We start from the raw sequence: 22,395 nt of genomic DNA on the forward strand, positions 1-22,395 counted from the left end.
CAGTGCAGAGTTCCATTCAGAGTCTCAGTAGCCTTGCTCTAGATGTGGGACTATGGAACCATGGAATGGTTTGGGTTTGGGCTGGGAAGGACCTGAAAGATCATCCAGTTCCCTGCCATGGGCTGGGACATCTTCTACTCACAGGCTCCAGTGGAGCTCCAAGAGCTGCCACACCCAACGTGCCACCACAGGGGTCTGGCACCGCATGGACATAGTGCTGGTGGAAACAGCACCCTGAAAGTGAAGCAGTGTCAGGAAACCTACAAGTGACCTGGCACAAGTATCACCTGTGAGGGTGCTGAGGCCCTGGCACAGGGTGCCCAGAGAAGCTGTCCCGATGCTGCCGCGGGCCGCAGCTCCGCCGCCGGGCCCTGGGTGCCGCCCGCCGCCGCCCGCCGGCCTCCAGGAGCAGCAGCCGCCGCGGGGCCGGGCCATGGCGAGCGCCGGCGCCGCCGACAGCGTCCGCGCGGAGGCGGCGGGGCCGCAGGCGGAGGCCGCGGAGGAGCCCGAGGGCGGCAGCCGGCGGTGGGGCGCGCAGCACGCCGGGGCCCGCGAGCTGGCCGAGCTCTACTCCCCAGGTGAGGGCGGCGGCAGCGGGAGTAGCGCAGGGGTGGGGCGGAGGAAGGGACCCCGGGGAGCTCCCCCCGGCCCGGCCCGGTGCGGCTGCAGAGAGCCCCGGGTTAGCGGTGCCGCACGCTGGCGGCCTGCGCAGGGCGGGAGAGTGCGGCTGGTTCAGGGCTGCGCTGCCGTGGGGGGTTCTCTGGCGAGAGCCTGCTCCCGGTGAATGCTCTGCCCTTTGAGTGCTCACGCAGCCTTCACCTTGGATCTAAACGCAGACGTGCGAGCTCGGGTGCTATCCCCAGGAGCTTTCATTTCAGGGTACTTGGTGGCTACTTGAGATATTCACTCCTGGCACCTCGGAACTGGTTGGGGGGTGTTTGAGGCTTTGGTTTGGCCTTGTCTTCCTGAGGCTTGTTGTTTGTCAGCCGCAGCAACTCTGTGATTATACCTTGGAAATAACGGTAAAGTCCTTATAATGGGGTGTGTCGTTGTCTTTAGCTGGGTGAGAGTGATGCCAGGTATTCCTGCCATTCCTGTCCTTCATTCCCTGGTGAAGGACTAGGAAACGGAAGATAGGTTTTCTCCATCTTGTGGTTTGTGGTCAGCCAAGCACCTTAGCTTGCGTGTTCAAGGCCATTACTGGAAAAGCAGGAGTTCTCACTTGCACAGAGCCAAGTAACGATAAGAAAACAAAGGCATCCATTAGTTTGCCACTTTTCCAGACTGTTCAGGGCAAGTGTGCCCATTGCATCTTGCATTGGTCACCTCTTTGCCCTAGAGTACGTAGTGTGTGACGTCCTTCAGCTGGTCTAGAGGCACAGCTCTGATCCAGGTGGTGACCAGTTCCTGTGCTTTACGCACAAGCAAACACCAGCTTTACAATTGCGCTGTGCTCTTGCTCATAAGGAAAAGATTTTCCTCCCCAAAGAACTTGCTGCTCTTATCTTCAGCTGTGGACGTAAGTTCCTGGGAAGTCTGTGGAGCAGCACGTGTATAGCGATACCCATCAGCAGTGAGCTGTGCTGGTAGATTAGATGTGCATTTCTTTCTGGTGTTACATAAATAACTTACATAAACAATGTCAGAATATGTGTTACGGTGGAAGCACATGATGTTGAACTACTGAGCAGGAAGTCTTAAGAGCAGGGATTACATATAATTGTGCAGAGTGAGTATGACTCTGCGGTATTTCCACTATTTCTTTAAGCACGTACTTACTGGCTTTGGCACCTTATTCCTTCAGGGGGGGTGTACTTTTAAACTTGAGAGCATCCCTGGCAGTGTTCAAGGCCAGGTTGGATGGGGCTTGGAGCCACCTGCTCCAGTGGAAGGTGTCCCTGCCCATGCAGAGGATTGGAACTGGATGAGCTTTAAGGTTCTTTCCAACACAAACCATTACCCGTGATCCAAGCACAAGTTGTTGGTGCTGACTGTGCTCCTTTGGCTGATTCACCTTCCCAGTCTGTCCAGAGCTGGGCTTGTGTTTCTGGACTTGGGTATCTCCAGGCAGTCACCTTGGGATCCCATGTTCAGAGTACAGAGCTGTTTGCATAGGCTGAACTCCTGGGACCCGCTAGTAAGGAGCGAGTGTTTCCCCACAGTCAGCTAATTGTTCCGTGAGGATCTGCCCACTTCTCTCCCCTAATCAGGGTGTGGTTTCCTTATGCAGGGAGCATTAATTAACTCTTACTTTCATTACTCCAGGGATCTCTATAGTTTCCCACATTGTCACCTGATGCTGCCTGGAAATATGCTTGTTCTTGCGTCCTAATTTAATTTTAGGATTCTCTGCTACTGCAGAGGATGTTGGTTTGCACCCTTATGGCCTCTAGAAGTCTCTGTTCACAGCGCTTTAAATGTTGCATTGTAGGCACATTGAAGAGAACACTGATCCTCCTTCAGTGTTCCTAGCTTCCTTTCCACTGCACGGGATAGTTGAGAAGAGTGACTTGATTTAGCATTTAGGAGGAGAAATTTGATCAGGCAGTAGGTCAGTGTAGTGGAGTGGTAGGAAAGAAGCTCCTGTCCTGAACGCGTGCCAGACATGTGAGTGTGCCACTGCTCCTGTGAGAGGATGTGCGCCTTGCACATAGTCCTTACTGACTGCTCCCCTGCATGTTGCTGTGCCTCAAGCTGGAGTGGTACAAAGTGTGTAAGGCTGCAGGAGAGAGTGGGAATGGTCAGTGGGGTTAAACTGCTCTGGAAGGCCATGGGCAAGGGCAGTAGTGCTGTCTGGCCCCTGAAATAGGTGAAGAATGAAGGCTCTGCTCCTGAGCATGTCAAGAGCTAACTACAGCCAGGGCCCTGCTGGGCCAAGGTGGTGGCTCAGATCATCTTGGATTTAGGCATTAAAGGTCTGTTTCTGATGACTTAATCCATGTGGGCCTTGCACTGAGTGTTCTCTTGCTCTCGGCATCAGTGCCTTCTGAGGCTCTAGCAGTGACTGACAGGCAGAAGCTTTCTGCTGCTAATCTGAATGTTCAAAGTGTTACCATACTCTGATATGTCTCTTTTTATAGGCAATAAAAGAGGGGGTTGTTCAGATACGGTAGTAGTACAGCATGGTACAAGAGAGAATTTTTGCCAGATCTTTCTCTTTGCTTTTTCTGTCTCCTCTCATCTTGCAGTGGTTGAGAGGTCATAGGCTTCTGCCTGGGAGCGGGAGGGCAAAGACAAGGCTGCAGGAGTTAAGCAAGCTTCGGAAGTATAGCTCAAATGTCAGGAAAGCAGTTCTGGGGTCAGCAGAATACAGGATGATGCTTTTTCCTGCAAGCACCACAGCTTTATTTACAAGCGCTGAGATTCTAAATACTGCAGATGATGAGGTGACTTAACTACAGGGCATCTGAAGCCAAGAATTTGTTCCCATATTCAGCCATCCCAGCAATACTGAATATTGAATGAAAAGGAGATTTGAAAAAGGATGTGATGCAGAGGAGCATAATGCCAGCAACCGCAGGGGGAAGGAAACTAGGACAATGTCAGATGATGTCTGATTTGTCCCTGTTATTTGGGCAAGGGCACAGGGAAGGGGTTAGTAGTGGCTGGAGGAAGAAGACTGTCACAACAAAATATGCACACCTCCTGTGGATAAGTGAGTTTCTGTTCTGGTTCCCTGTCAGACAAAGGGAGTCAGTCATCCAGGCAGTGGAATGTCCGTATTATTGCAGATGTCAAAATGTCCACTCAGATAAACTAAAACAAGCCTTTTCTCCTTTTTTCCTCAACAGGAAAGAGGCTGCAGGAGTGGATCTCGGTCATCCTGTGCTTCTCTCTCATCTGCTTCAATTTTTACAATCTCCTCTTCTACTTGCACCTGGAACACATGCCCTCAGTGATTGTTGGGATCTGTAAGTAGGAGCCGTTCGCTGCCATGAACAAGACTGTTGTGATGCTGGAAACGAGTGTGTGATCTCTTAGGCTTAACTTGCTGTTGAAAGGGACAGGGATGTTCCTGTGTGTGCAATTGCACTGCCTCTGAAACGGAGGCCATCTGCAAAAGTTTCTAGTGCTCTTTTTCAGTGGCTTCTTATATCTCAAAGGTGAAGTTTTTAGCATAGTTACTGCAGTGCGGTGTTCTTGTGTAGTCACTGCAAGTGTGAGGACTATTAAGAGGTGAAAAGCCTTCATGACTGTCACAGCTGGCAACAAAATACATTGATTGACAAGAATACTCACAGGAACTTCCCAGAGAGCAAAAGCCCAATTATTTCTGGAGGCTGAGAACTAAAAATGAGTATTTGGGAGTGTTGCGATTTCACACTGAAACATGAAGTTTGGCCTTTGTCCTGAATGCAGCTTTTTTGTGGCAGTAAATGGGACTACTGGTCTCTTATTACTCTGTTTGATTGGGAGCATAGGCAAGCAAGTGCAGTATTGTATCTCTGCCTTAGATGTGTAGAAGTATTTAAGTTGTCAGTACAGAGGCAGCTGGTGTAGGTGCAGTGAGAGTTGGCGATTTCATCTGAAAAGATGGAGAGGAAGAACTAGTAAAGAATTCTAGTATGATGCTGTACACCTTTACTGATAGAATGAGGAATTGCATGGGATTAGCTGAAGGAAAATCTTGTTTTGGAATAACCTGAGTGTGAAAAGGGACTCCACAACATTCATTACATCATTCAAAGCCTAAACCTACGTACAACCTGAATGTTGCTTAACACTTGGAGCCTAAAGTGTCAGTGTTTACATGAGCACTGTGTTACTGAGATGGTGTTGAAATGCTGTGGCACAGAAGCTTTCTTGGGAGCAGGCAGAAGAGAGGGCAGTGGAGCGGGCTGAGCTGCAGCAGGTGGGCAGCTTGGCTTGCTCAGTCTGTTGGCATTTCCTGGGCAGCAAATGTTCCTGGTGGCTGTGTGGTTGTGTGCATATGGGAGGTGATGTGGGAAAAGGAAAGAGGATTAAATTTAGGAATCGGAAGAGCCAGCTCTGCAGTGCATACCTCGCATAACTTTCTGGTTAGAGTCTAATATGGGGTGAGGGAGGGAAGAGAACTAAGCATTTCAGCAGTCTTCTGCTGTCCTTGCGATGGATGTTAAATGCAGGGTTAGCAGCTTCTGTTTTGTGTGTATAAAGGTTTACATATTTTAATACGATTTCCCAGTTAACTGAAAGGAGACCAAATGGTGTCATTCATCAGGACACCATGTAAGCTAGCTACAGGTGTTCAGCTTCCACGTTTCATAACAAAAGTAACTTGTCTATAAACTGTGTGAATTGTTGTGTTTTAGAAGAGAATGGTACTTGTTGACAATTATATGTATAAAAACCCCAACCAAGCACCAGCAAAACACAGCAGCAGGTTCAGAGTGATACATGATAGATGCCGTGAATTTTTGCCAAAGCTGGGAAGAGGTAATTCCTGATGCCTCTTTAAAGATCATTTTCTGTTGGGGCTGAGGGGGAGCAGAGACTTCCACTGCAAATCACACCAGCTTGCTTGGCCTCATTTCATTTTGCCCGCTCTGAGCTGATGAGGTGGAGGTGTTGGGAGGAATGGAGAAGAGCATGGCATGAGAACTGCTCCATAATGATGTCAGGTGTAGACAAGAGAGGCAGTAATGATGCTTCACCTGTAGTGCAATCTGTTTGCAACTGGCTTTCATCTCTGTTAATATTGATAAAAGCTTGAGTTCTCTGATATCCTGGTTACCAGTTTAACTGATAAAGCAGCCAATTCACTGATAATATTATTTAAGTAGTGGTGAATGATTAAAACAGCAGAATCTGGATTCTGTGTAAATAAAGTAGTGTGGAAATAACTGATAGCGTGTACAAAAATGAGTTCAATAAAATAATAAGTGCTCCATGCTATCTTGTTTTCCTGTCTTCAGTCCATCATTTCTCCAGGTAAAGTGTGAAAGATGTCTGTAATACAGCCTAATTTTCCCTATGGATTGAGTTCTGTGAAACTCATCTCCATAAATGCCCCGATTCCCATGTACTGCAGTGCAGTGGGTGAGATAAGGAGCATTGAGTTACAGACGTGGTCAGATGTTTGCCCATTGAGAGCTTTCATGAAGCTTAGACTGGAATGTTGACCTTTGAGTTGAGATGGCAAATGAAACATTCTGCTAATAAAGACACGGCTCTAGATCGTGTGTAGGAATCCAAAAGTGATTGGTGATCCAGTGGGCTGGGTCCGATCTTCACAGGCCTGTTCCTTGGGATGTGTTGCTAGCACTCTCTGTGTACTCTTATGTAAATATGTGCTTTGTTTTAAGAAATAGTGAGTAGCTTGAACCTTCTGCATCACTTCAGCTTATGTAAACCCTGTCTCTATGGTTAAAGGCTGTGTTATAGCTTCTTTTTTTCATGCCTTTAAAGGCGTAGCTGTAACATAGGTAACACTGTAAATATCTATAAACTCCTAGGACAGAAAGATCTGATCCTCCCCTTACTGGCATTCCGAAAGCACTTACTTCCTTGTGTGATGTGAGCAGGCTGCTGAGAAATGCACTCAACGTGGCGTGCTGTCATTTGCTGTGCTGAATCACCTACGGGCACTGGGGCTGTGAGGAGGGAACTTTACGACGTTGGTTTAGAATAGCTTTTGAACTCGGTTGTTTTGTGCTGACTAAAGATGATCTTGCTGGAAAGGAAGAGGCATGTGAGCCTCTTATCTCTGGAAGGCAATTCCCTTCCCCTCCTCGCTGTCAAAAAGAAAAGAGAAAAGAAAGTGGGCAGAGGGTGGATTTGTTTTGTTGTTTGGGTTGACTCCGGTCGTGCCCTATTCTGAGTATCTTCTGCTGCTCAGAAGCTATGAAAAATCTCCTTTTCATGCAAGCTGATAACGATGTAGATTTGAATGTGGTACCATATTTGCACACACACATGCACACAGTGAATGCCAGGGCAGCCTCGGGTCGGAAAGCTGATGTGATGGAGGGTTAACATCCAAACACTCCCACTGCAGCAGGACAGCACCCTGGCAGTGCTGCAGACCCAGAGCAGCTCAGCAGCGCTGGAGACAAGGCTGGCCTAGGTGTCACTTTGTGATAAGTAGAAAAGCCTTGCCAGAACATGTGAGATTAGGTTTGAAATCCCCTGCACCCTCAGGTGACTTTGTGGTGTCCAACATGTTATTCAGTATACAGGAGCTCTCTCTGTGTGTGTATATATATATGCAGTGTATTAATAGCATCTTGATGAAAAGTTTGGCAAGTCACCATGGATTTCTGTTTTTCATTTTCCCCTCCCTGCTCATGTCTTCTTACAGGGTTTTAAAGCCTTTTTTTTCCAGGTTGAGTGACTTGTTTCTGGCATCTGACTTTTATCTGCAGCCACGTTTGTTCTTAACGGATCCTGTTTACTGCAGTCTTACAAAGGAAATCCATTAAGTTTGTGTTGTAACCTGTTTATATTCCCAAGAACTGCCCCAAGTAGGGCAGATCTCTTTAGAAACATCCTGTGACATAACACAAGATACAATTAGTGATCGTTTGAGAGGCGGGGAACTGATTTTTTTCTAAGCCCATTAGAGGCACATGTTTCAGTATAGCAGATGCTGTGGGTTGGCCGGAGCAGAAAGAAATCACTTGGTTCACTTTTAAAATAGAAACTTGTTCTGATCAAGGCCCACAGCCTCTTTGTTTCAAGCCTGAGCAGCTCTGCAGAGCTGCACTTGGTTACCTGCATTGCAGAGCCAAGTGATGGGTGTGTGATACATATGAAAGCTCTGGCACACATTGGAGTAAACACGCTCTAGGGACCATCAATGCTTTATGAAGTGCACTGATGTGCCCCTGCATCAACATCCTGCTGCCTTGCAGCGAGAGACACAACTGTGGCGATGTCACTTTGCTTTGGATTTGTGCATTAAAGTGAGTTTCCACTTGAAATCGTGATTTGAAAGGTCCTTGAAATGACACCAGGGAAACCCTCAGTTAACAAAGGAAAATCATCTTTTGCATCAGTGCAAGTAAGACAAATCTTTGTCAGCCGCTGTCTCACCCCCTCCCTGAGGCAATTGTCAGTTACTTCTTGTCTGTTGGTAACTTCGTGTTTTCCATCCTAAACCCTATTATCTCTTAAAGGTGGATACTTTGAGTGAATGTTGCATTGCACTGTCCTGACACAATCTATGTAACGTCAGAGTCACAGAATAATGGCAGAGTCACAGAATAGTTTGGGTTGGAAAGCACCTTAAAGCTCATCCGGTTCCAATCTCCTGCCACGGGCAGGGACACCTTCCGCTAGAGCAGGTTGCTCCAAGCCCCATCCAACCATCATCATCTCCTGACAGATTCTGTAGTGCTGTGTGTGTTAACTTGGGCTATAGCCTTTCTGGCACCAACAGATGCTGGAGGCTGTTGGTCTTGACAGTGGAATTACGGAGTACATGGTTTGCACTCTGCTGGGTGATATGTCTGTTGTTATCTGTTCATTGTGTAACCCGGATGAGGGGATGAACTTCTCCATTGTGCCAGCAGAGCTCTGGGGCAGAGTGGATGGAGGCAATACCTTGATGGGGAGAGATGAGCCCTTCTCCCTGCCGGAGATTGGTTTACCCTGGGAGCAGAGGGAAGCTGGTGACATGGCTCCATCTGTGCTTTCGCCCTTGTGTGCACAGTGGATGTGCTTTTGCTCCTTATGTCAGCAGCAGGGCTGGGACAAAGACAGCTCTGTGTGCTTGGCGAGCTATCTGGGGCTCTCTTAAAGTTGCAGGGGACTTTGGTTTAATATAGGTCTCAGTGGCCCTGGTTTACTTGGAATAGTGCCTCATGCACTTCAGCACATGAACCCATGTTGGAGTGTTGCCCTGATGGAGTGGGTTGGAGTGAGTGGTGACAGAATGATCCGCTTTGGTGAGAGATTATGGATGCTTATTTCCTGCGCCAGGCAAATGCTCAGGTCTGTGGGTGCCAGCCTGCCTGCACAGAGCTCCTGGTGCTGCCGAGAGCCGAGCTCGCTCTGTGGGATTCCTGGGGGTGTTTGCAATGGGTGAAACCAGAGGGTCAGTTTGATCAGTCATACTAATGAAAGTAGGGGGGGCTTTCAGTGAGGGAGAACGTGCTCCGGGGTTGCATTCAGTAACCATTGCTCTCTGTTCTTGTAAGCCATCCAGAAGTGATTAATTGCTTTTTCTAGTAAATGTCTTTTCAGGGGAAAGAATTACACACAATGGTACTTTTTGTGCAAGAACCTGAGGCCTAGGTAAGGCTGTCAAGATTTGGTCATTTAAATATGATGGGTGCTTGCCCAGGACTCCATCAGTTGGAGAAATACCTGCTTTGGGTTAACAGGCTATGATTAAGGACACAAACATAAAATGTGGTTCCTATCATTAAATTTATCGGGTAGTGATTCTTAGCCAAGTCATGGCTTAGGATCTGCTGATGTGTGCCTCCAGGGGAGCTGGTACCCTGGTGCCCTGGGGATGTGCTTTTCCTGGGAGCTTCTGGCAGTATTGGAAGGTGTGTGGTTTCTGCCCTGAGGCTGCTGTTTAGGTCTGTCGCAGTTAGAGGTGAGGCAAGAGCTATGAGAGGTGCGCCTGGTTCTTGGGAGGCGTTTCTGGGAGGCAGTGGATTGTATGGCTTTCCCATAGCAGGGAGTAACTGGAGCATACAGTGGAAGGAGAAGGAATGTCTGCTGGATCAGTAGTGTGCCAATCTTGTGAAATATGCATGTGCAACTCGGGATAGACCTTTCCCATCTCTGGAGCCTATGTATTATAGACATGGCTTATTTGAAAACCCAATTATACTCTAATTAATGCATATAATAATATATCCAGGCCCCTTTATTTCATAGCTCAGCTGTGTTCTCTGCTTCCTTGCACTGTTAGGTCCAGTTTTGACTGAACGTTTCTCAGCTTTAAATAGCCAAAACAATTAGCTCATCTCCTTTGCTTTTAAGCTGCTACACTTTATACTTCTTGAAATGGGATTTTCTTTGCCTCATAACTTGCCATAGTATCAAGCCTTGCCTTTTCTGTATGGAAAGCCACTAAATGTGGAATGCAGATGACGAAGGCATTTTATTTTCACAAGCATATAAGTAGCAAAGCAATGTTGCTTTAGCATATTGATTATTTAGAAAACCGATCTTTCTGTTGTGGAATTGGCCACTCCTGGGGCTCTTCAGTGCTGTAACATTCAACTGGTTTGTGCAGTCACTGATTACAAGTGACTGTACCTCTCAATGACGTTGCACAATAGCATCAGGTTATTTAATAACATTTTATGCTGTTTTTTTTCCTCTCTCCAGAGACTCTTAACCGAGTGGTTACAGTGAATAGGAAACTTTACATACCCTATTGCAAGGCTTCTGGGCTACAACGTGAGGGTTCTATCCGTGCAAAGCCAGGCTTACACTGGGCTCTGTACCCTTTTGGTGAAGTACAACTTTCTGTTGCAGAACATGCAAAATAGTTCTGTCTCTGAAGGCACGAGGTGTTCAAATGTCCCACTTCATGTGGCTTCCTTTGCTCGCACCGGGAGCACCTGGGTTGCAGGAAGTGGTATGTGACTGGTTCACGAGAGAGCTTGTCTATTGAGGCTGCAGGTTGTAATCCTCAGTTTGGTACCTAAGCAAGGAAGAGGAGGAGTGGGGGCTGCTCTGTGACACAAGCCCGTATGTTTTACCTGTTTCTGAAGAGAACACAAGCAGGAGCAAAGGCATCTTTGTTGACTGCATGTTTGGGCAGCGTCTCTTGGAGCCATTGAGCGTGGCCTGGCAGGTGATTTGGGTGTCTGAGTACCACAGTCATGCTCTGGCACATCCCCTGACTCAGACCAGAGGCACCCACTCCCTCTGTGGTGTCCCAAGGGTACTGCTGTGCCTGCAGGCTCACCCGAGCAAAGGATCACAAGTGGCTGGAAGAGAACAGCTGTTCTAGCAAATGTGTGCATCAGTCATGTGTTCACTTACTTTAAACCATCTGCTGCTGGTTGAGGTTCATTCACACACCTGTGGTCTCCCTGTCTGCGAGGCCTTTTTCTTCTCCCCTGGTTCAGCAGCCTAAAATCCGAAACAAATCCTGATGTTTTGAGCAAGTTCTGCAGCTCATTTCTTAACCACAATGCCTTCTTCCCCTTCTGTGCCTTCTGAGTGCTCACCTCTTAAGCTATAAGCTGTGGGTGGACTGATCCTCCATCCCACTGCTCAGCAGGCTGGAGTAAAACTAATGTGCACAGAGCTATGTTTCTCTAATGCTTTACTGGTCTTGCTTCCCATGAGTGTGTGAATCCATGCTTTTCAGTTCATAGGTATCCAAATTGTGAATATCCTGCCTTTTCTGACTTTATAATAAACTCTTAAGACTGACAGCCTTGAATATGAATTCTGTCACCTTCCCAGCCTTGATGAGAGAGCATCAAGTTCTTATACCACCTTAGAGAAGTAGCTGGACACCTCTGCCTTGGTTTTCCCATTTTACCTAAAGACAGTGCTAGGTATATGAGAATATTGAGTTCAATACATTGCTGCTTGTACTTTCAGAGTCCAGAGGCAGGATGCAAATGAAGTGTTATGATGTTAGTCATGTCTCTGTATATAACCTTTGGTTCAGTTCTGTCTCTTTTATTATGATGTGTCATACACAGCTGCTGCAGAGTGAGCAAGCCCTTCTACAGTCCAGCTGAATACAAAGGTTTCTGGTAGTTAGGTTTTTTCTATACCGCTTTAGTATAATGCACTGCTTCAGGCACCCTTCATTCTTTCCTCTTAGCTTTCTACCAGCTGGCATCAGAGTAACACACGGAATAGCTATGGAACTGTCAGTATTTTGCCTCTCTTTCTGTTGACTTTCCTGCTGTTATTTCAAGCTCTGATAATGCAGTGTGCTGGAGGGGATGGGGGTTAATAGGGTGATTACCTCAGCAAGAATGGTATTTTAGTCGTTGCAAAGTGGAGTGTTGTTTGGATATCTTCCCCCTGAATCAAGGCAGTTTGCTCTTTCAGCTGCTAGGTGCAGATCTAAAAGCTGTTGTGTTCCACCCTATTTCACTGTAGCTTAAGTGTGTGCCCTGAAACAAAAAAGTCTATAGAATTTACTGCTTAAAAAGGAGTTATGTTCAGTACAATGAAGTGATACATAAAGGGTGGCGTATCTCTGGCTGTATGTAAGAGTTTGGGCCAAACAGATTATGGATTCAGCAGTGGGGATTGATTTCTAATTGGAAAAGAAAGCCTTTTGGGTAGCAGATGCCACACTAATCCTAATCTATTTCTTCTCCCTTTTTGCAAATGAAAGGTGAGGGGAAAGCCTGCAGAGGTGAGGGATCAGCTAAGGAAATGGTAACTAGGAAGAGGGCTACATCTGAAGTGTGCTGTGCTGCATGCACTGTAGGTAACGGTTGTGCGCTGAAGATGAAGAACACTTGATTGATAGTAACAGAACAACCTACTCCTCCGTCATGCTTTGAAAATTACCTGCTCTTTAGCAATCCTGCCAGTGTCACAAGAACTTCATTAAGCTGGACTCTCAAGGCAGCTGCCCTAAGCTTCCTGGAGTAGGAAAGTCAGGCACAGTCTGGATCCTGACCAGGGTAAATAAAGTTGTGTGATTTGTGGGGCAAGATGCATGTTTATTGTAGTGTTCTGGCATATCTCAGACTGCTTTTAAGTTTCTGTGAGGGAGGGAGGAGCAACAAGGTGACATCAAAGCAAGATGAACCAGTACACAGCAACTTTAACTTTTGGACTGGATTACAAATGAGTTGGAATTGTCTTGCCTAACATCATAATAGGAAAAGGGGTCCCTGCCCATCGCAAAGCCTCAATGCTATAAATGAGAAGCAGTGCTTGAACAAAGTCTTCAGACACATAGAGGAAACAAATGCTGGCAAGTGGAAGAGAAAGCCAGGAATCCTCCTAGCTTCATGGACATCTGAGGAAGAGTTAGTGCAGAAGAAAAATTAGCAGAGCAGAAAATAAATGTCCTACATCACCTCTTGTTTTGCAGCTCCTGCTGTTTTCGGAGCAAAGACTCTGTTGCAATGGGTGAGTGCTGCAAACAGCCCTAATTTGGTAAATTAGGTTCAACCACATCCTGGGCTGCATCAAAAGGAGCATGACCAGCAGGTCAAAGGAGGTAATCCTGCCCCTCCTCTCATGAAACCTCACCTGGAGTATTATGTGCAGTTCTGGTGTCCTCAGCATAAAAAGGACATGGAACTGGTCCAGAGGAGGCCACAAGGGTGATCAGGGGGTTGGAGCACCTCCCATATGAAGATAGGCTGAGAAAGTTGGGGCTGTTCAGGCTGGAGAAGAGAAGGCTGCGTGGAGATCTCATAGCAGCCTTCCAGTATCTGAAGGGGGGCTATAGGGATGCTGGAGAGGGACTCTTCATTAGGGACTGTAGTGATAGGAGAAGGGGTAATGGGTTAAAACTTAAACAGGGGAAGTTTAGATTGGATCTAAGGAAGAAGTTCTTTACTGTAAGGGTGGTGAGGCACTGGAATGGGTTTCCCAGGGAGGTTGTGAATGCTCCATCCCTGGTGGTGTTCAAGGCCAGAGCCTCGAGTGACATGGTTTAGTGTGAAGTATCCCTGCCCATGGCAGGGGGGTTGGAACTGGATGATCTTAAGGTCCTTTCCAACCCTAACTATTCTATAATTCTAAACACCAGAGGAAAAACTAAAGAGCTGGGTTCCAGCCACGCTGACCTGGCCCTGTGACCCCTCCTCTGCTTTTTATGGACCCCCAGGCTCCAATGAGGACTGCCAGTGCCAAAGTAGCTAATTGCTAACTGAGCTGCTTTGAAACTATGTTTTGAGCACACAGTCTTTGTATTTCTGTTATTGTGACCCATTTACCAGTGGACTGCAAGATCCGTGCAGAGTGCTTTAGTTGGCGTGAACTGTGGGTGATTTTGAGGGATTTTCACTGGGATCAGACACTCAGTTCCCAGGTGGATTTGCACAGGACGCAGCAGCTGCTATTAAATCTAGGTCGTGCTTCTGCTGAATTCCTTTAACCAGACCTGCAGGTAACGTGTGTGCTGCCTTCCCTGTCAGAGCCTGAGCACTGGCTCCACAGAGGATCACCAGGTATGGCTGGGTGCACGTTCACTGCGGGGTCCATCTCAGAATAAACAAACAGGAAGATCTTTGTGATGTTTTTGTCACCTGAGGAGATGGCCCTGGGGGTGGAAGTGATCCTGAGGCTTAGTTTGCTTTATCCTTCAGCAAATCTGGACTCCATCCAGACCTGGCTAATCTGAGACCTGCTCAGAGCACGATGCTAGAACCACTGCCTCTTGTTCTGTAAAGGGCAGGGTCTGGCAGCCTGAAATGCCTCAAGCACAGAGGCAGTATCTCGCCCGTTGCTGTGTTGCTATAGCCATATCGCTGTGCTGTCAGCCGCATTCCTCCAGCTTCTCAGTTAAAAACAAGGGAGCTCTGAAAGAGCTGAATCTTCTTCCTCCAAAGCACAGCCTGGCAGCGGAGTGCATGCAGGAGAATAACTCTGACTGTGCTGGAGACTTCATTGCTAAAGGGATTGGGAACCTGGGAGCCAGATGACTTCTGCAGGTGAAGAGCGATAGGTGTCTGTTAAACACCATCTGTGACTGACTGGAAAATATACACTTGTTCTGATCAAATGCCATCTCTTGTGTCCTTACTTTTAATGTCAGGATTAGCCAGAAACTCGGGTAGGTAGGTTATCCAGAAAATGAAGGCAAAAATAGGGCTTTACGTGCATGAACTAAAAATCACCCTTACTTGACCACGGTTTTAAAGTTATTGCAGTTGGCAGCTAGAAAAATCTTGCTGCAATAAGCTCTGTTTAGTGGTGTATCTGACTCGGTATGCAAATGCCACAAGCGCACTCTGTTCCTTACAGAGACTTGGTAGCTGGTTTCTGGGGCCTTGCCTACAGCATTGCAGGTGCCACAGTTTCCAAGCTGTTTGGTGTTCCAGTCTTGTTTTGTAAATAGTATCACTGTACCCAGGAATGGCTTCCTCCTTAGTGCTTATCTGTACCCATCAGTGTGCAGTGCTGCTTGTTTACCCACATAAGGGACCAAGGTTGGAAAGGATGGGTCTGCAGATAGCATTATCTGCTGGGATGGTTTAACAGCCTGGTAATCTGTTAAACGCTATTGAAGAGGGAGGGTGGGCAGATGTGATTCAGATATAAGTGATGGAAAACTGGTGTTCTCCATACCAGCTATTGTAAGGGTTTGTCAAGCTCTTCTGTAGAAAATGGGCCAAACACAAAATCTTGCTCTTTAATGAACACGGTAACCATCCAAATGGTGTCTTGTTGACTTTCTTTTTTCCTAGTTGGTCTGACCTTATGTTTAGTCAGATTGAGTAGATCTGTGGTTGTAAATATCTAAGTTAGACTTAAATAAGTAAATTTATAAACCAAACATTAGATGTATGTCATTAAAACTGCTGTGTACATCTAACTGTCCCTCTCCCTGTTCAAGTTGCAGGAGTTATTACGGCTGACTTTCTATCAGGACTGTTTCACTGGGGAGCGGATACGTGGGGATCCGTGGAGCTACCCATAGTTGGAAAGGTTTGAGATTCTTATCCTTATGCTTGGAAATGTTATGAAATGCTTTTCTGAAACACTTCCAGTGTTCCCAGTTGCGTTGGACTGTGTGTGTAAGCTGTATCTTTCTTGCAGTCTTGCCAATGTAACCAGCTCACCCACCCCAGAACCCTCCTCCACTGAAAGGCATGGTGTATTGCTGTTGAAGTGCCATGTTTATGCTTGGCCTCAGTGACATGTGCAAGGTGACACTGCCCTATTTTATCACGTTGTTGAAGGTTTGCACAGAGTTTTGCAATCCCAGTGTTCCCAGACCATTCCCAAAGTACTGTGGGAATGGCCTGTGCCACAATGAGTGTGGAAACCTGGCTAGACTAGTGTAGATCTTCTGAAAGGCTGATAAACACAGAGAAATGAGGGCTGTTCCTGGAGCTAAACCCTCTAAAAGCTGCCTTGTAAAACAGGAAGACACTCCAGTCAGAAAGCTTTCCAGCTTCTGTGCTACTGGCCCCTGTTGTAATAGCATTACAATGGTGATGACTGAGGTTTTAGATTTGGGATGTATTTATACCCCTGCAGCTACAAATGCCAGGTGCTTAGTGGAAGGTGCACTGACTTCTGTAATAAGCAATAATCTTTCTTAAAGGTAAACTTCTTTATAGCTACCATTAATTACTCTTCACAGTGCAATATTAGTATGGAAGTATATGGGATATTCCTTGTAATTATCAAGAGATACATGAACTAGAACAATGGAATTAAGACTGTTGGGTTCAGGCTTGTTCTTGTTTACCTTTAATCGACTTAGTAGTCCTTGGGTCCCTGTATCTCTGGGCCATAGTTCAAAGACAAAGACTGCAGGAGACTGCACTCCATAAACAAGAGTTCACCTTTGCATAGGCTGTACAGGATGTGTGTGTTACAGGTAAATAAGTGCACTTGTGTTCCTGTCCCAGTCCTACTGACTGCATTTCCTCTGTCTTCTCTGGGACTGTGTATTCAGACACAATTTCTGCTCCTAGGGGAGGATTTTATATTTGACTATTTGACTTCTGTTGGTTTGTCTGGTCATTTGACTTGCCTTTAATGCTGTCCTTTTAGCCCACACAAATTATGAGGCTGAATTTACTTTCTTTTAGTGATCTATTGGTTTATGCTGCTCAGAAAGTGACTTACATTTGTGAATGTCACAGGCTTATATGAAATTAGGATGTTAATGCTTGAGGTTTTAGATCTACAGACTAAAGGTCTGAAGTGAAAACTAAGAAGGATAAAACTGAAAAGCAAAGAAAAACTGGATTTGGGTCTGGGAACTGAATTGCTTTGCAAATCAAATTATCTGAAGTGTTGTCATCACACGAGTTTGAATTCTGCATACGTGCTCTGTAGTGGAAACTCAAACTGTCGTAGATCTGAATGTATGTGAGGTTAGGGAGGTTTCAATAGTTTTCTTTCTAAGATCATTTTGGAGCCATGGTTTCATGTTTGTCAATTTGGTTTTTTCAGGCTTTCATCAGACCCTTTAGAGAACATCACATTGACCCCACAGCGATTACCAGACACGATTTTATAGAGACCAATGGAGATAACTGTTTTATGACACTGGTCCCATTGGCAAACATGGCGTACAAATTTGTTTCTTTTTCCCCAGGTAAGCTCTTGCTTCTGACTTGTGTGCATTTAGCATTTGTGTTGGTATTTAAATGAGCATTTCTCTGTGTGAAGCTAGGAGAAATCAGTGAATGCAAGAGGACAAGTAATAGCTCTTGGAAGCAGGACGCTCCTGGGAGGAGAAAGGGAAACCTTCCTTTTCCTTGATGGTGGGGCAGCTAGATGCTCTGGCTCAACAGACAGTCTGTGGCTGAAGTCTTGCAAGGAAGCATTAGAAGTTATAGTAAATATTACTTTTATAAGAGGGATCAAACTGTGTGTATGGAGGAACTCATTGTTCTGAAGTGTGTAAAAATGCTTCCTCTTTATAGAAACACTTGCAAACTGGAAGTGGGAGAATTAAAGAATTAATGTAATCTTATAGATGGTAAACTCAGTGTTGAACTTATTGTTTATAGCACATTACACATTGTCAGACACTGGTGCTTTCCAGCCTGTCTTGTGACAATTCTGGAATTGCTTATGGCTCACTGGCTCTCATGATGCTTCTGTCAAAGCAGCTTGGTTGGGGCCTTTGTTAGTCCCTGCAGCACCAGGCATCTCTCTCTGGGCAAGACAGCATCTTCCTACTAGAAATTTACCTTTTCATAAATGGTAAAGATACACATCTTTGTTTTGCAGAGGCATTATATGAAACGTGTCCTTGGGAGTGTTATGTCTTTGCACTCATCATCTTCATAACCATGACGAACCAGATTCACAAGTGGTCTCACACGTACTTTGGTCTTCCACGCTGGGTCATATTCCTACAGGACTGGCACATTATCCTTCCACGGAAGCATCACAGGATCCATCATGTGTCTCCACACGAGACATACTTCTGCATTACAACTGGTACTGCCACTTGGTTCATACTACACCCTCTCTTTAGTAGGCTAGTGCAGTTTACCTGGCAATATGTAATTTAGTGACAGCCTGTTAAATACCTACAAAATGACATGGTGAAATTAATTGTGCTCTTGGCAAAACTAGTTTTCTGTTGCATAAAAATGGGGGGGGAAGGTCTGTGATTGACTAAAAGGTAACTTTCAGCCTGACAGGGTAGTTAGTGGTGACAGGGTAGTTAGTGGTGACAGGGTAGTTAGTGGTACTGAGATCCAATTGCATGGTACCTTGGTAATCTCGCGCTAGTAATGGATTTCATTCATTAAAGTCTCAAAGCTGTTGTTCCATCAAAATTGCTCATCATCTGCAAGTGCAGCTTACCTTGAATGCTCATTTCTAAAGCAAGGCTTCAGGATTTTCAATCTTCATCCATTCTGATTTGGGGCAGAGGAGTGTGAGAGCTTACAAAAACCTGCCTTTCAGTTCCTCTTATATCTATATTTCGTTTTATGCCCATTGTATGGGCAGGTGTACTTGCCCACCAGTGTTGCACAGTCCTGCATCAAGTTAACTGGGGAGCTGGAAATAAACCACTTGCATTCTTCGTTCTGTCATTGGCTTTAACACACAGATTCTGATGGTTTTGAAATCTCTGCTAGGAAACAAACCTAATTCTCATGACCAGAATGTCATGTAAAAACATGGTACAATTAAGAAGCGTGACTTGACAGATGGCAAAAACGTTGCCACCTTAAGAGCTTTTTCCAGTCCTATTATGTCCTGAAAGTTTAAGCCTGGCCATTACCAGCAGTCTTAGGCTAGTTGCTTTCATTTCTCATTTAAAAACCAAAAAGCATGTGCTTTTGTTCACTCTGTGCTTTCTGTAAGTGTTCATACCATACTAGGCTGACATAGCACAGCATGCAGATTGTATGCTTCAACTTTCCATTGGAACAAAGTGTTTCTGCAGCCCCAATTCTCTTTCTTCTAGGATAGAAAGGAGGAGGACAACAGAAATATGCAATCAATGCACTATTTAAAAGGGGCCTTTACCGAATGAAATATGACTAGTTACTGTGAGGCACTTGTTAGTGACTTGACTTGAGTAGATAGCCAAGTCCCAAGAGTATACTTGGTTTCATGGCTGACCTGTGTACATAAAGGTCTGCCACTGTATCATTGCCAAGGATGGGGTCAGATAACAGAGCTTTCTAGCATTCCCAATGTTAAAGCTTTCAGGCTGACTACCATTTTTAGACACCAGGAAGGAGTCATCCATTCCTTGAGGGTTACTGGCTGGGTTTAATGAGAATTGCATGGGCTGACTTCCTAAGGGGCATCAGTATACAGTGAGTTAGTGGAGCTGCAGGATCACAGGTGAGGTGGGAAAGGACATCTTCAACTACAAAAGGTGGCTGAAAATAGTTCCTGTTTTGGTAGCTGTAGCTGTCTCTGGTTAGGAATGGTCTAGCTCTCTAGAAACACATTTTCAGCCGTGAATGTTCTGCCTTTAGTATTTCTGTCCCATAATAGCTGTACACAGTCTCAGACATCACCAGCAAGAGCAGCTCTTTTCCTGCTGCTGACAGAGCTGGTTGCAGCAGCTTTCCTGGGTTCCTGTCTTGCTTGCACTATCCTGCATTTCAGCTCTTCCCTCTAACATAAACTTCTAGCTCACTGTTTCCATTGTGGTAAGAGAAACGTACATGGAGCCAAGTATAACATACGCTTACAGAACAGTTCTGTAAGTGTGGGATAACTAATATAACCCTGTATACATCTATCTCTTCCTGGTTGTAGGAAAATCTCTTGCTTCATTCAACTTGATGGTTCTTTTCGGATAGGTTTGCAATGGCCATAGATTAGTCCATTGCCCTCTCATTTACTTTGTTTAATTTAAAGAATGTTATTAAACAAGCATTGCAAGACATTGAACTTTGGATGCTATTGGAAACTAATCCTCTTTTTCCCTTGCAATCACTTAGGTTGGCTGAACTATCCATTAGAGAAGATAAGATTCTGGAGGTGTTTGGAGAACATTATCCAAGCAGTTACGGGGGAGAAGCCAAGAGCCGATGACATGAAATGGGCTCAGAAAATTAAGTAACTTTTGCCAGCCTTCTGCAATCCTTAACTTGTTGCCAATGTTGTTTTTTTTTAAATACAAAGCCATCAGCCAAATTCAAGACCTGCAAAGAAATAACAGACTCTAAAGCACAAACTAAAAAGTGCTAACAGACTGCAACAAAATGAACTAATTCTTAAAATGATACTTGAAATGGAGATGATTACTCTTACTGAGCACCTTTCTGTTTGGCCGTGTCTGCTTACATCTTAGGAAGTACTTCATCACTGTGTCTCAAAAGGCTATCGGGCAAGCCAGAAGGCAGGACAGTCACTCCATTGGTACATGGTGGCGTAGTAAACATGTGTTGTATCAACATTATTTAACACTTCAAAAACAGCTTGTTGCCTAAGACCTACAGGGAGAATGGTGACAGCAGTGTGTCACTGTGTGTTTGAGTCCAAGTACACTGCATGAAAACAGTGTGTCAGAATAATGGAAGCCTATAAAATAATCGCTGTTCAATGCACTTAGTGATCGATAAACCTACAGCTCTATTATGTTGAATTGAATTGATCTAATGTGGGACAGACTTTGGGAATCTTGCTCCACCAGTGGGCCACAAATCCTCAAGTGTCTTCAGTTTCCCTTAAAATAAAGTTGTTCTACTCTCTACGTGGAACTGAGCTGTTTCTGCATAAGCCTTCAACGTACGAAGCCTCTGAGAAGAGGGAGGGCACCCAGTACGACACATGCTCGCGTTTGTTCATGCGGAGTGCTCGCTGATGAGTCTTCTGTTAAGTGTTCCCTACCCTGACAATAAATGTTTAAAATAGTTCTAGTATTGGGCACATTGCAAATAGCTGTATTCAAGAGCTCAAGGTATCAAATTGTAATGTTAGAAGGGAAATTGTCAATGACTGGCGTTTTGTTCTTTTTTTTAAGGTGCTTGCTTGTTTCTGTAAATAATATAAAGCCTTAATCTCTTCTGGTGTAATGGAATAATATTTTAATGTGATGTTTGAATGTATATAATATATTTATAACAAAGCAGTTGGATAATACTAATCATGTTTGTTAAGTCTTGTTGCTGTTCTTCATTCATGCATTGTCAGGGCTTAGCCCAAGAGCTTGATCACTGGTTGTAAAATGCTTTGTGCTATTCAGACCACCTAAAACACTTTGCAGCCTGTTACATCATCTTTAGGTTGAAGTGATCAGTTGCTAGTCAGCTCTCTAAGAGCTTGACACTATATTAGGCCAGACCTCAACACCTTTCAAGAAGTGCAGTTAACTCTGCTTTGGATGCTAAGGAGTAACTGCTGGACTGGGATGGGCAAAGTTCCCCATAGAACATCTAAGGGTACTTTATCATGTTACTGCAATTTGGATCTTGTTGAATTCTTTCCTGAATGAAAACTTACAGATGGTCAAATCTAAGACTGCTTTGCCTTCCCTAGTTGTAAATTGTGTTGAATACAAACTCTTCCTGAACAGCACAGTAAGGTGGTTTGGAGTCATAGGCTTACACTAATCTTAATCTTGATGGACCACAGCTTCTGAAAGTGTTGGAACTTGGCAGCTCTCCTCCAGTGGAAACTGCTGGATGTGGTTGTGTCTGAGCTGGGTTCTGCAGACCAAAATCAGAGTTGTACCTTGGTTGCAAAATATTTAATGTGCTTAAATGATTCAGGCCCTTAGAGTGGTTTGCATCAAGTTCCAAACCCATTGGAGAACTTTATACCATTACAGGAAACTTACCTGTTTCAGTTGTCCCAGTTGACATCACATCCCTGCATAGCTTTGACAGGAAAGAACACTTCCAGCAGAAGTGTTTATAGGAGTCTCAAAATGAATTTAGTTGAAAGTGGAGGAAGAGGGAGAAATACTCCCTCAATACTGTTAATTATTGCCTGCTGCTTCCAGATCCTTTGCATTGAGGAGGGGTGGTTCTGTGCCAAACCTGCAGGCACAGTTGTTCCCAGTAGTTTGATCTCTACTTGTTTTAATTTCCAGGCACTGAGAACTGTGTTACGTTAACGAATTGATATGAATATAAATTTGGGTGGGGAGAAAGGTAACTTTCACTCCTGTGGAAGTTAGTGTGGCAGTCATTACTATGAATCATAGAATCATAGGATAGTTAGGGCTGGAAAGGACCTTAAGATCATCTAGTTCCAACTCCCCTGCCATGGGGGCAGTTCTGTTAATACTTGCTGTTTGTGGCTGTAGCTTACTTTAAAATTCTTTGGTGTGAGAATGCAAACTACAATGTGTCCAGAGCAAAGAATGCTTCTCCTTCCTCTCCTCCCCTTCCAGTGTAG

The 22,395-nt window shown here is 45.2% G+C and overlaps 1 protein-coding gene across 2 annotated transcripts; it reads left to right on the forward strand.

Annotated features, from left to right (window-relative positions):
- The first annotated feature begins 337 nt into the window (after positions 1-337).
- Positions 338-21,139, forward strand: PEDS1 (plasmanylethanolamine desaturase 1). Of its 2 annotated transcripts, none has more exons than XM_057401733.1 (6): positions 338-578; positions 3,792-3,911; positions 15,443-15,534; positions 17,017-17,161; positions 17,803-18,015; positions 19,992-21,139. In XM_057401733.1, exons 1-6 carry the CDS (start codon positions 338-340, stop codon positions 20,111-20,113), a joined length of 933 nt encoding a protein of 310 aa, XP_057257716.1. In that variant the 3' UTR covers positions 20,114-21,139. The 2 variants fall into 2 exon arrangements, with proteins under 2 accessions (XP_057257716.1, XP_057257718.1); XM_057401735.1 differs by lacking the exon at positions 338-578 and adding an exon at positions 3,210-3,655.
- Positions 21,140-22,395: the final 1,256 nt, after the last annotated feature.

The sequence above is a fragment of the Pezoporus wallicus genome, unplaced genomic scaffold (assembly GCF_028554395.1).
Source record: "Pezoporus wallicus isolate ANWC-B61680 ecotype Strahan unplaced genomic scaffold, APGP_CSIRO_Pwel_v1 contig_9238, whole genome shotgun sequence".
In the NCBI taxonomy this organism is placed as follows: domain Eukaryota; kingdom Metazoa; phylum Chordata; class Aves; order Psittaciformes; family Psittacidae; genus Pezoporus; species Pezoporus wallicus.

What these genes read in the sequence shown, in the direction of transcription:
- PEDS1 (XM_057401733.1), top strand. Translation starts at nt 338, where the DNA reads ATGCTGCCGCGGGCCGCAGCTCCGCCGCCGGGCCCTGGGTGCCGCCCG. An exon ending in GGCCGAGCTCTACTCCCCAG is followed by an intron (nt 579 to 3,791) that starts GTGAGGGCGGCG and finishes TTTCCTCAACAG; the next exon opens with GAAAGAGGCTGCAGGAGTGG. An exon ending in AGCTACCCATAGTTGGAAAG is followed by an intron (nt 15,535 to 17,016) that starts GTTTGAGATTCT and finishes TGGTTTTTTCAG; the next exon opens with GCTTTCATCAGACCCTTTAG.